The sequence below is a fragment of the Thalassophryne amazonica genome, chromosome 12 (assembly GCF_902500255.1).
Source record: "Thalassophryne amazonica chromosome 12, fThaAma1.1, whole genome shotgun sequence".
Classification (NCBI taxonomy): domain Eukaryota; kingdom Metazoa; phylum Chordata; class Actinopteri; order Batrachoidiformes; family Batrachoididae; genus Thalassophryne; species Thalassophryne amazonica.
Genome location: NC_047114.1, coordinates 43078269 through 43092262, shown reverse-complemented (window position 1 = coordinate 43092262; position 13994 = coordinate 43078269). Strand labels below are relative to the sequence as shown.

General features: G+C 39.0%; 1 protein-coding gene across 1 annotated transcript; it reads left to right on the top strand.

Annotated features, from left to right (window-relative positions):
• Nucleotides 1-113: 113 nt before the first annotated feature.
• On the top strand, nt 114-5734 carry LOC117522684. Its single transcript, XM_034184137.1, has 2 exons — nt 114-232; nt 2931-5734. Exons 1-2 carry the CDS (start codon nt 156-158, stop codon nt 5695-5697), a joined length of 2844 nt encoding a protein of 947 aa, XP_034040028.1. The 5' UTR covers nt 114-155; the 3' UTR covers nt 5698-5734.
• The last annotated feature ends 8260 nt before the right edge of the window (nt 5735-13994 follow it).

Below are 13994 nucleotides of genomic sequence, written 5' to 3'. Positions count from 1 at the left end.
TTCATGCTGCTATAATGTTTTTAATGTATTACACACACACACACACACACACGCACGCATGCACAAATCCAGTTACAGAAAAACCTCATTTGTTTTCATAGTTCCAGTCTACTGCCAAGGAAATATGCTCTGCCTGCTTGACACCAGTCTATCCAATGGAAAAAATGGTGGCCAATAAACTTATCCTGCACAACAACTGTTTTTGCTGTAAACACTGCAAGAACAAACTCAGGTGAGATATTTATAATATTTACTCTATTTTACAAAATTTACCAGAATGCAAATTTCAAATTTTACATTAATTTTAAAAAGGTGTAGTCCCTTTCATTATTTATCATTTAAGTTAGATAAAAGATTTGCTCACTACAACTTTATTCCTTAGATTTAAATAAAGGAGTCACAATCTTATATCACCAATATGAGCATTTACATTGTCAGGAAACAATTCATTGTACAGTCATCAGGACTAATACAAGCATCCAGCACACCTTAAACCATCAATAAATTAAAAGGCCATAATAACATTAAAATCACACAGGTTAAAATAAGGGCCAATAAAGGCAAAAGACAAGCAATATGAAATAAGCAATAATGAGGTCACATTCAATTAGTTAAAAGACCAGTAAAAACGAACAATGCTTAAAATCACAGACTCCTTTAGAAAACCAGTGGCAGCTCAGACAAAGGAGTTTTTAGACTTAACTGATTGACATGTATCGTTCGTTACATTCCCCAGATATCTGTACTGTGGAACCTCAACAGCCTCGTCCTTAAACACCACAGAAAAAATGGCTGTACGATTATTCTAAATTCTATTGCAATGTCTTTATTAGTTTTAGACACATTAATGTCTAAATAAACATAGTCAACCAGAGATCACGTTCAGAAGAAATCAGAATAAAACTGACATACAGTAAAACTCACCTAAACCGTCATTTTATAAACCTGGATACTCGCACTCACCGGACAAAAGCAAAACTCCCAATGCTTTTGTATGGTTTTCCATGTAATAAACACTGTATATACTGGATTATGTATAATGGATTTTCGCTCAGATTGGACAAAATGTCCCATCCCATCGCAATGTATTTCCAATTAAAACCCCTTGCATGTACCGGACAGAGCAGTCTGGACGTGCCTAATTGCAAAAGAGATACCAAATCAAGTTCAGCACTGACGCTCGCTGATTCGAGGAAAGTGGGTACTCTATTTCCTTGATTAACTTTTTAATTAATAATTTTAATAATACATTTTTCAAACCATGCTCAGGCCACCGATTATTAACAAAATGCTGCTTGCTGCCTGCACTGTAATATGGTGTTAAGTTTCACACACATATTTCTGGGTGTGGCGAACCAAAGATCACCACTTTAGATCAGAGCCCTCTGCATGGCTGCAAACCCTCTCCGTAGCCTGATGTGCACCTGCTAAACAACGCAGACTGCAAGGGCTGTGATTTGTCACTGTTCTGGTTTCACTCCTTCCTCTCCTGTCATATTTTAATAGTTTTTGCAGTGCGCCTGCCCATTACATTTCAATGAATACATTTGGCAGAAAAGTCCAAGTGTGACTGTTTACAACATGGAGTCTAAAAACTATAAAGATGCTCAAATGACCTGCAATTCATGTAGGGAATTGCACATATGGCAAAAGTGGTTTGTAGGCTGATGATTGCATAATGAAGTGAAGCTCGTTGAGGGACAAATTGATCCAGAAAAAGCTATAGTTCCTGCAGTAAATTGCAATAAGATACCCACCAATATGACAGAGAACTTTAAAAGGGCCATGAGTACATCAGTGTCATTGCATGGCCATGGAGTTACAGAGTTGTACAACCATAAATCAGGCTTTAGTATTTTAAAGTACCACTTCCACAGCAGACTTAAGAAAGAACAGTGACTTGACCTAATCTCTTTAATGCAGATAATGCCCAGTGCTTATTTAAAGCAGGCGTTTTGTTACAGTTCAAACCAGAGAACAGTTTAGGACTCAGTTTGAGCCAACAACCAGAGGTAAAGGAAATAACATTTTTTTTTCAGACAAAATTTTGACCCAGCCATTAAATGAGGCAGGCTCCGATTCAAGGTCAGGCATTTAATCAAGGAAATATGTAAGCCAAACTGGTGCTGTAGATCATTCGGCACCTTCTGACTGTAACTAATCTGTAACATAAATATAATGGATTTTGTCTGTTTTACACATATAGCGGATTTTATTAATTTTATACATATAGCAAATTTTGATTATAACGGACAAAAAAGGGCCACCTGATTTCATTATATACAAGTTTTACTGTATTTCACACCCAGGTTTTCTGCATAGCTCCTGCAAAGGTAAGACAAAAGTCACACAAGTCTACTATGTTGGTAGTTTATATTAACATTAGTTACACTTACGTTTTAAACTTGATTTGCCAAAATGAGTCAGTGAGGAGACTACATTATCATAGCTTTAAGATGGCAATTCCAAGTTCCCAGTTTCCATCCAACGCAGCATGAACTTTGAACCTCATGCATGCACACATGCTTATCCTCCTCCATATTATCTGTAAAATCTCATGGGTCAAACACAATATTTGACATACGATATACCCCGCCCACCCCCATAAACATAAATAAAATGTGAATTAAATTTGCTGTAATTTTGCACTACACCACATAAATATAGATATTTTATAACAACATTTCAACAAAACGAAAATGTTGTCAATTTTAAACAGTAAAATTTGTAGAAAATCAAAAGGCACTACACCTTTAACATTGTTAAGAAAAAATCTTGAAAATGAAATATTATTTAAATTTTACAACATATTGAAATCAATCACAAAAGTTGATCTCATATGAATAACAACAAATTACATGACAATTTTAACAGCATCTGATGTATGTTTCATTTTAATGTCACAGTGACTGTTTTTCACTTTATTGCAGCCTTCATAACTACTCATCTCTTTATGGGGAGTTCTACTGCATTTCTCATTACCAACAGCTCTTTAAAAGAAAAGGAAATTACGACGAGGGATTTGGACACGAACAGCATAAACAAAGATGGCTTACGAAAAATAAAGAAATAGATGAGCCAGACACCAAACTGACTCTGAAAACAACCAAACGGAACTCAGACCGTCACAACAGCTTCAGAGAGTTTTCTGCAAAGTCCACTTTCAGACAACCGGGCTCTCAGAGTACTGCTATTAGAGGCCGCCTGAAAATCATCTGGCCACCAGAGAAGAAAGACACAGGGATTAATCCAGCTCAGTGGATGAGGGCACCAGCAAGGAAAAACAAGAATCCTGTCTTTGGGAATTCAGCTTCACATAGTGAGCATGAGAAAAATGACAAAATCCAGTTACAGATTAGTGACAACAAGGAAACAAAACAAAAAGTGAACAGATTGTCAACCAACTTTATGTCAAGGGTCACTGGCCAATCTAAGACAGCATTTTATAACTCAGCTCATGATGTTTCCTTCAAAGAAATAAAACATGGAAGGGATTCAAGTAAAGACGGACACATTCATGAGAGCACATCTACATCTGAGCTGAACTGTTCCTCAACCAGTATATCAAAGGCTGATATTGTCTCAAACCAAAAAGCATCAAAAGTAAAAAGCTCCATTCAAACATCTAACGGGCAGGATGCATGTTTTAATAAAGGAAGGAAGTTTGTACACTTTGCTCCTGATCCTAATATTGCTCAAAAAGGCCGACTGATTTTGGAAGGTCAATCAGAAGATCACAATAGCTTAGATCAAACTGACCATCTGCAAGTGAATAAATCCACAAGAATGGCAGATGTAGCTGGAAAAAATGACATGGACAATTTACCATCTGAGTGTGAGAAAACTGAGTTTGAATGTGAAGGAATCTCTAAAACTTCTGAACTTAACAGTTCAAAAGACATGATCAATACAGTCACAGAGAATGATGGGAAAGAGGAGAGCAGGAAAGAGATAAAGCAGTTGTGTGACAAAGTAGAATGGGCTACTGAGTCACCCGACATACAGAATGTCAACAAAACTGAAAGGTTAAATGAAACTGACCTGTTAAATAAAAATACAGTGACAGACCAAGAACCATCCAAGAAGCTTGATGTCATAAACTCTGTCATTCCAGTTTGTTCTGAAAGTCCAAGCACTCTGCACATTCCTGCAGAGCATAACACCAAAGAGAACCACAAGCTTGATCATCATGGAGCTGATTTGCAAGAGTGGGATTCAGCAAATCAGCAAGAAATCACTGGCAGTCCGAAAAAATCTTCATCGAAAACAAACAGTGCAAAGCCTTTGGTGACACAAACAGAAAAGTCTAAGGGAAAATGTGGATCATGGTCTAAGGGAAAGAGTCCTCTTTCAAAACTCTTCACATCAAATGGAAATCACAACTCAGGCAAGCTTGATTCCAAAGATGCAAAGAAACAGAATAGCAAGCCTACTGGACTCTTAGGAAGACTCTTTCGGATATCGTCCGAGAAGACTGAAGATGCAGATGAAGCAAATGTCATCATTGCACGTGCCGATGATAAAACTAAAGAAGATGTAGATGCGACAAACGAAATGCTGAAGGAAAGTCACACCACTGAACTCAAGCAGGTGGAAGAGGATGAACAAGAACTTGAAAGTCACATGACTCAGGACAAACCTGCTAACTGCAGCAAACAGGTGGAAATTGAATCAGCGGAACCATTCAACATCCACAAAACAGGTGATGACATATTTTCCGTGCACACCAAATCATCAGCACCAGCACTAATGTATATGAATCCAACTGATCTTTCCCATTCAGATCTACACAACACAGAGGCTCCAGATTTGTTTTCTAATGATGTTGAGGCTGACTCTGCAGCCTGGCCTACTGCTGGGCAAACAGTGGTCCGGGCATCCGATAGGCCAATTAATCAGTCAGTACTCAAGAACAGTGATGATGATATCTTAAATTACCCATTTATTTCTAATTCTGGAGACAGTGTTGGTTATGAACATGCTGACCTTTTTGTCAGTGAGGTAAATATGGCTGATTGTGTTCAGGAGCCAAACAAATTGATGGCTGCACCAGATGGTAGGAGAAGAATGCTTTGTGAAGGAACTCTTTTCAGCATGGACCATGAAGTCCCCAAACAGGCTTCAGATGTTCTGGCTCCATCCGACTCTTTGGTGAAGCCCGTTGGTGATATTTTTTCAGCAGCAGACCCTTCAACTGATGGTTTTTGTCTGTTTAACTCTCAGCTTCAACCAGTGGAAAATCCCCAGGTGCTAATCACGTCAGCGCAGTCGCCCATTGCAGGTCCAGTAAGTGCAAACAGCCAGACAAGATGGCAGGGCGCTGAATTTGACATATTCAGCTCAGAAGAAGGTCTTTTCACTGATCCACCTGTTCTTCACCGAGGAACTAATGCTTCCGCAGATCAAATGCCACTTCCTTTAGTTGATGTCTTTGGAATGATTGAAATCCCGAGCAGTACAGATGCTCTGACAGCATTGCCAGTGCATTGTAATGCAATGAATGAATTCACTGGACCTGATGCATCTTTTATTGCTGCTCCTTCAGCTCAGATTGATCTTATTGCTGCTGGTAGTGTCTTAACATCAGAACAAGAGATGCTACCGGATGCATCCATCAACAGTCTACTGAAAACAAATAATGAACAGCCAGCAGAAAATAACATCAACAGGAACTGGATGGATGATTTGTTCGGATAGAAGCATTTCTATTTTCATTTAATGGACAATATTATAATCAACATGGGATAATGGAAATGTTTAAATGAGAATAACACATACAAAAATTAATTAGCAAGTGTAAAAAATGTTTTTCATTAGGGCCCCTTCACACATTATACGAATAAGTACAACTCAGGACGAATCACAGCGGAACAGCTCTTATGAGCGAACCACGAAAACATTGACCTGATGGGAAGACGTGAATGATGCCACTGCTATCGGTTTTGTGCACGCAGGAACACAGTGCGAGCATCGCGCAGCTATTAAGATAAAACATACATGCCACCCATGGGATTCGAACCTGCAATTTCCAAAAGCTCTGAATGCCAGTCAGAAACTTTACTGAGCTACCATTGCTGTCCTGTAAAAGGTGTGGGAAAATGCCTGATATCAAGAAGGACATCGGTGTATTTAAAAAAAAATACAACCACACACCATATAAACCACTGCATTTTATTGAATCCCTCTTATCAAGCAGGCAGTACAAGTATGAACCGTCTGTTCATCTGTAGATGACTCATGGTCCCAGACGTACAGTCATGAAATTACATGAATGAGAAGCAGGGTGCTCTTATCATGTCGACGTCTGCTGGCGGTGTGTCCAGTTGGCCCTGCGCATGTATCCTGCTCGACACACGTGTCTTGTGGATAGGGCGCTGCAGGACAGACATCGCATCATGTGGAACAGAGCTCATGTTTGTGACATGACATTCAGATCGCCTGCTGCATGTTATGATCTGATGGTCTGTTTTACCTGGGGCAGGCTGTCAATCTGCGCACCATGCGTGCACTCGCTGCAGCCCATTGCAACAACGATATATGTTTTTGTGTATGTCCACACGTGTTCTTTAGCTGGGACATCCAGAACCACAGATCTCCACAGTTGCTCCTGTCGGCAGACACACCATTTGTCAGTTCAGCGCACACACCAACGTGTCACTGTCTGTTTGCAAAGCCACATTCGTGGGGGCACTTAGACAGATTTCACATCCAGCTCGACATTGATTATCTGCTGACTGTTGTCATGCTAATAGTGCGAATGGCCACATATTTTGTAAGTGCCAAGCGAGCGGTGTTAGATGTTTGTGTGTGTCAGCTAGAATTTGGCTGACACCTGCCATGAGAGGGTTCGATGGGCTCTGACAGTGCACACTCTGTCTTTCAGCCACTGGTGTGTGCAAACAGTTGGAGCAACAGGTGTACGAGGCGTTGAAGGCAGCTACGATTTTACACATATTGCATACGATTCCTGCTTCATGCGCAATTTGACCACATTCATACTATGTGTGAAGGGGCCCTTAATCTTGGTGTTTTAATTGGAAACCTGAACACAATGCACCTGATTTACTCAAGGTTTGTGAGTGTAAAAATGTGTGTAAACATCACTGCACTTACAAAATACGTCTAATGTACTAACATTGCACACCAAGACTGCATCTGTTAACTGTGCAAAATACTGCGTATTGTCAATTTAGTAGTGGTGGGCACAGCTAACCAAAATTTAACGACTGCTGTGCCTGTCCCAAGCCCAGATAAATGAGGAGGGTTGTATCAGGAAGGGCATCCGGCATAAAACAAGCCAAGCCAACCATGCAGACTAAGAATCAAATTTCCATAATGGATCAGTCGAGGCCCGGGTTAACAACATTCGCTATCGGTGCTGTTGCCCAACAGGGTGCCGACGGAAATTGGGCAACTGCTGAGCAAAGAAGAAGAAGAAGAGGAGAACGTGTCCACAAACAATGGGAGAAGAGGAAAACTAGAAGGGTCGAAAATGACAGTAGGGACTTTAAAAGTTGGTAGTATGATTGGTAAAGGGAGAGAGCTGGGTGATATGATGGAGAGGAGAAAGGTAGACATATTTGTGCAAGAAACCAAGTGGAAAGGAAGTGAGAGTAGGAGCATTGGCGGAAGGTTCAAATTGTTGTATCATGGTGAGGATAGGAAGAGAAATGGTGTTGGGGTCATTTTAAAGGAAGAGTATGTTAAGAGTGTGCTGGAGGTTAAGGGTGATGAATGTGAAGTTGGAAATGGAAGGGGTGATAATGAATATTATCAATGCCTATGCCCCACTGGTACATTGCGAGATGAAGGAGAAAGATTTCTGGAGTGAGTTAGATGAGGTGGTGGAGAGTGTGCCCACGCATGTAAAAGTGGTGATAGGCACGAACTACAGTGGGCATGTTGGTGAAGGGAACAGAGGTGATGAGGAAGTAATGGGTAGACATGGTATCAAGGATAGGAATGTAGAAGGGCAGATGGTAGTTGATTTTGCAGAAATGATGGAAATGGCTGTGGTGAAAACCTACTTTAGGAAAAGGAAGGAGTGTCAGATTTGGATGAAACCAGACACCACCCCTACAGTGAAGCATGGTGGAGGCAGCATCATGCTGTGGGGATGTGTTTCAATGGCAGGAACTGGGAGACTAGTCAGGATTGAGGAAAATACGAATGCAGCAGTGTACAGAGACATCCTGGATGAAAACCTGCTCCAGAGCACTCTTGACCTCAGACTGAAGCGACGGTTCATCTTTCAGCAGGACAATGACCCAAGATATCAAAGGAGTGGCTTCAGGACAACTATGTGAATGTCCTTGAGTGGCCCAGCCAGAGCCCAGATCTTAATTCCATTGAACATCTCTAGACAGATCTGAAAATGGCTGTGGACCGATGCTCCCCATCCAACCTGATGGATCTTGTAGTGCCTTTCACACAGAGCATGTAAACATCTTGCACATCACTCTAAAACCCATTATTTTCAACGAGAAGCGTCGGGCAAATGACAAATGATGCGGTGCGGTAAAACCAAGGTTGCACGATGCTTCACTGGGAGTGTGCACTGCTGCTTGTCTTTAGGCCACCATGGTCAAAGTTCAACCCAATCCAACTATCACTGCTGCGTGCTGTGATGTAGTTTTGTGCATTGAATAGACATGAGGCATCAGACCAAAACAGGGAAGACGGCAAAGTGCACAAATGTGTGCCAGAGGAACATCAGAACTGCTAATCCTTACCTCGAGATTAATTTCTGATTACTGTACATTTTGAAGTTAAAAATGTTTCTTACATTAGAAAACTTGTAATTAAAATTGATTTAAAAAAAAGATTCTTTAGAAATCTTTGGTCATCTGTAAATTAAAACCATAACTTATCTGTTGTTGCTGTTTCAGATGAGATGTTTTCTTGATTAACATGATAATGAACCTTGGATATTTTATTTTAGACAAATAGCATCAAAAGTAATGTGTACATTTTTAGGTCTGGTAGATTCATTCATATCTGCATTTCAGCAAGGAAAAGACACACTGTAAATAAATATAAATATTTATTATGAACACAACAGGAGATGATGTAACAGTGACTGCTGTGTATCTGTTCATTAGGATTTCTCAATGTGACATAAACCTCATGATGAAATCATTTTTTAATTTAGTCATTTCAACATTTAATTATGTCCTTGTTGACTATATGATTGCTTTTAATGTTGTAAACACAACTAATTTCTAAAATATGAATTTTACTATTCTAGTGATTGTGAATGCTTTGAAATGATACAGAATAGGGGCCAGACTTTTACCTGTGCAAGTGTCTTTTTGACTGAACTTTGACTTCATAGACATGTTTTATGATTCATTCATTTAATGTTAAAATATAAAAGGAAACAGCTTTTTCAAATAATAAAATATTTGCTCTTTAAATATCCTTTTTGTTTTATTTAAAAGTGTAGCAGCAGGTGTTGGTTTTTAGAGACGACAGGTGAGCTGGACCCTCAGGACATTCAACCAGATGAAGGTCTCCTATGCAGCTTTGACCACTTGGTGGAGTTTTTGGAGACACTTTCCTCACATTTCGAAGAGCAGAAATGTTCTCTTCTTCCTTCTGGACTTCAGGTTTTGGTGTTCAGCTCCATCACTGGAAATTTTGAAGTGCATCTGGATTTTCAAGGTTCTTTGCACAACAAATGTTGAAATGTTCCTGATGTGGGACAAGTAAAGAAATGTATTTCTTAAAATATAAAGAAACACAAATCAGCACTATGATACAGTATTTTCTTTAAGTTCTGATTACTTGATAGATTTTTTTGTTTTAACTTTTTTTATCTAAGCTATATAAATTTGAGACTGTTTTTGTAGCCACAGCAGTAACAATAAAAAATATTGTGTAGATTTATTTGGTAAAAGTAAAATCAGATGAAACAATTTACAAATATAAAATGTTCACTCAGCTCAACTGAATGATTCTGCAGCAAAAGGCTAAGCTAATGTTAGCTGATAAATCATACCTATTCAGGGGTGCACTACGTCACATTTTATTTTTAGATTACTCTCACCTCAGACAAATTTGCAGAGGTTTTGTTGCTCAAACTGTGTGTGTGTGTGTGTATATATATATATATATATATATATATATATATATATATATATATATATATATATATATATATATATATATATATATAAGTGAAGAATTTCTGATTGTGTCTCTCTCTCTCTGCCTGGTGTTGTGGTCTGAACGGTCCCCCTGCCTTCACTGCACTGTGTGTGCATCATTTCGGAGGGGAATGATTCATTGACACAAACTGTGGTCTGATTGGTAGCCCCATGTTAGGTATTCTTAATTCTTTTAGATATATCGTCCCCCTGTCTGATCAGTCCCCCTGCCTTTACTGCGCATACGTTATTTCAGAATGGAATGATTAGTCAACACAAACTGCGGTCTGATCAGCCCCCAATGCTATGCAGATGTGAATTCTTTATTCTTTTAGGTTGTTATTTCTACCTGGTTCTTTTTATGTAAAATTCTGCCCTTTACCAAAAAACCAAACCATTGTATTCCTCATTTTGAGTTTATTCAAGGTCACGTAAGAAACCAGGCCTGGGACCCCCACAGACAGTGTCCATCTTGTGAAAGGCCCATAAAATGAGTCATACAACACTTTTTATACGTTGTGGGTGTTAACATGGGTGTGGTTTAGTCTCATATTTCTAATGTTACTGGCTCTCACCAACAGGGGAGCTCTCCCTGTATCTGAAACTTGGACAGATGATAGAGTAAAACTTAACATATTTCTCAGAACTTCCAAGCAAATAACACAAATACTTAATAGCTAACATAAAACAAAGAATTAGCACAGATATTTTCTAACAAGGTGTAAAGATTAATGAGTACAGAGTAATGGGCCTTTCACACTGAATACGTCAGATACATCAAATGCGTCAAAAATCGGTCTAAAAAGCATTATTTTCAATGAGACGCGTTGCTTTTTAGATGCGTCGCGTCAAAAGCTGAGCTAAACCGACGCTTCTGATGGGAGCGCGCATTGCCACTTGTCAGCAGGCTGATGCAGTCAAAGTTCAATCCAATCCAACTTTCGATGCTCTGAGCTGTGACGTACCTTTGCGTTGTCCAATAGGAACGACGCGTTGGGCCAAAACACGGAAGACTAGTGGCAGAAACCACTGATCTGTACAAAATGGATCGGTGTAGAAACCACTGATCTCTACAAAATGGATCGGTGTAGAAACCACTGATCTATACAAAACGGATTGGTACAGAAACCACTGATCTGTACAAAACATACGTGTCACAGGACTGCTCATTTATGGAGCAGTTTTCTGAAGAAAAATCTTGTGAAATGTTTTTTTTTGTTGTTACCTCAGAATTTCTGATTACTGTTAAAAAAAGCTTAGAACACTTGTAATTAAAATAGCTAAATAAATCAATAAATGGTTCTTTAGAAACCTTTCATCTGTAAATTAAAACCACCTGTTATTTCAGATTAGATAATTTCTTGTTTAACATAAGGAACCTCTGACATTTATTTTTAGACAAAATAACATGGAAATTTGTACATTTTTTTAAGTCTGGTAGATTATTTATATCTCATGTCAACCAGAAAAACAGACACTGTAAATAAATACAAATGTTTATTATAAATGCAACAGGAAATAATTTAACCCCTTAATGCCCATCGTCGCATATATGCTACAGTCTCTGACTCAAATATGCAACTTACCAAATTGACCTGTATGCCCGTTGTCGCAAATTTGCAACATACCATCATTATTATTATAACATTATAACATAAAGTCATTACCAGAATACCCAATATTACTATCTAGTTTTTGTGCAAAAGTGAAATTAATAATCTCAACATTATTTACCATCTACTTAAAGGCAAAAACACACATAAAACATTTTTTTATATACAGCTATATAAATTCGGGCTTTAAAGGGTTAACAATGACTGCAGTGTGATTGTAAAGTAGGATTTCTGTGACATAAACCTCATGATGAATTTTTTTTAATGGTCATTTCAACTTGTAATTTCGCCAAAATATATAATTGCCTTTAATGTTGTTATCAGGACAGAGTCATGTCTAAAATATGAATTAGAGCGCGATAAGTGAAGAGCTTCTACCTGTGCAAATGTCTTTGGACTTTGATTTGTGGACATTTTTAATCGTTCATTTATTATTGAATATAAAATGAAACAGCTTTTTAAAAAAAATAATAAAATAGTTGCTGTTGAAAGAGCCTTTTATTTAGAAGCAGGTGATGTTCTGCTGGATTCTCAGGACCAGATGAAGGTCTCTTCTGCAGCTTTGAACTCTGGTGGTGTTGCTGAAGACACTTTTGTCCTATTTTGAAAAGCAGAGATGTTTTCTTTCAACTGGACTTCGCGGTGTTCAGCTCATCAATGGAAGTTTGGTTGTCTGCACAGCAAATGTTCCTGATTGGGACAAATAAAAATATTTCTTTAAATATAAAGAAACACTATACAGTTTATATATAAAAAAGGAAAAAAATAAACGGGAAAAAAATGGATAAAAAATGCCCGAAAAAATAAGTTATCTAAAGTTGAGCTTTTGTGGTGTCTGAAAAAAGCTGTAGCTTTATTTGGTAAAAATAAAAAAGACTGAACCATTTACAAATTAAAGCGTTCACTCAGATCAACTGTGCTAAAAGGCTACGCTAACGTTAGCCGATCATTAAACCTTCACAGCAGCTCAGTAAACGTCATGTTTTATTTTTACATTATTCTCACCTCGATAAAGCTGCAGAACTAAACTCCGTTGGGCAAACTGGGACTTCGCATATATCCAAAAAGTGGGACATTTCGGACTGAGTGGGTTTGCTCCATCACCCCGGCTGCCTGCCTCGCTCTGCCCAGGAATGATGCCTGAAGGCCGGCTTCTCTGTGCGCGTCGGCCCGCTGTCGCGGTTCGATCGATATCCCACCAAGTCGTCAGTCCTCCCTCGGTCGGCGTCACTACGAAAAGTAGCCGAAAAAAAGCTTCTCCTAGCAGGGTGATGGGAGAATCGTTCTACTGCTGTTTCTTAAAGCTTTTTTTGTGGTTCAGGCAACGCAAATTCAAGATGGCGATCGCTGAACTTTTTTCAGGTTGTGGAAACAGCCAGAGTGTGACGTGGCAATCTCCGCCCCCTTGCCGCTTCCAAAGCGACGCGTGTGATGTCATGCGTCGGATGCGTTGATGGATTGGGACATGTTGACGGATTGGCCTGAAGTATTCAGTGTGAAAGGCCCATAATACCTTACTTTCGATTTACTTGGGCAGATTGTAAACTACATCCTTTGTCATTTTTACTTTAGAAAACTACTATATTAAACACTTGTATAAAGTTTTGCCATACTTAACAATAATATGTATATGTCGCGGACATGACGAGCGAAGCTCTTCAGCATCTCACCATGTCATTTAGGTCAGAGTTTTTTTGAGTAAATGCTTCGGTGAATGTAAATGCTTCAGTGGGGTGGCTCCACCACCCCCACTGTGGGGTGGGATGGTAGAGTGGTGGTAGAGTGGTGGGGGGGTAGAGATTCATGATGGATGTAGTTGTTCACTCCTCTTAGAAATGGGATCATGTTTAAAAAGTCGGTGGCTAACAGTAGTGATGTTGACAGCCAACGTTATGACCAAGTGGCTTCTCTGTGAGCATTTTATTACACATAAAGTAACCATAAAGTAACTTATGTGTATGGTTCTGTCATTTTCCGATGAGTGAGGTAGCGGCTTATGCACACAGATTGCCACTATGCTGGACACATACGGGACTAGTGAACTACCACAGACACACAGGTATAAAAAAAATTAATGAATAATCTACATTAAACAAAAATATAAAACACAAAATAAGAGATTGGATGAGTACAATATATTTTAATACAACCCCTGGCAAAAATTATGGAATCACTGGCCTCGGAGGATGTTCATTCAGTTGTTTAATTTTGTAGAAAAAAAGCAGATCACAGA

Bases quoted from the DNA above. Each gene is read 5' to 3' on its own strand.
- LOC117522684 (XM_034184137.1), top strand. From the start codon at position 156: ATGGAAAAAATGGTGGCCAATAAACTTATCCTGCACAACAACTGTTTT. The intron at 233-2,930 runs GTGAGATATTTA...ACTTTATTGCAG, and splicing joins CACTGCAAGAACAAACTCAG to CCTTCATAACTACTCATCTC.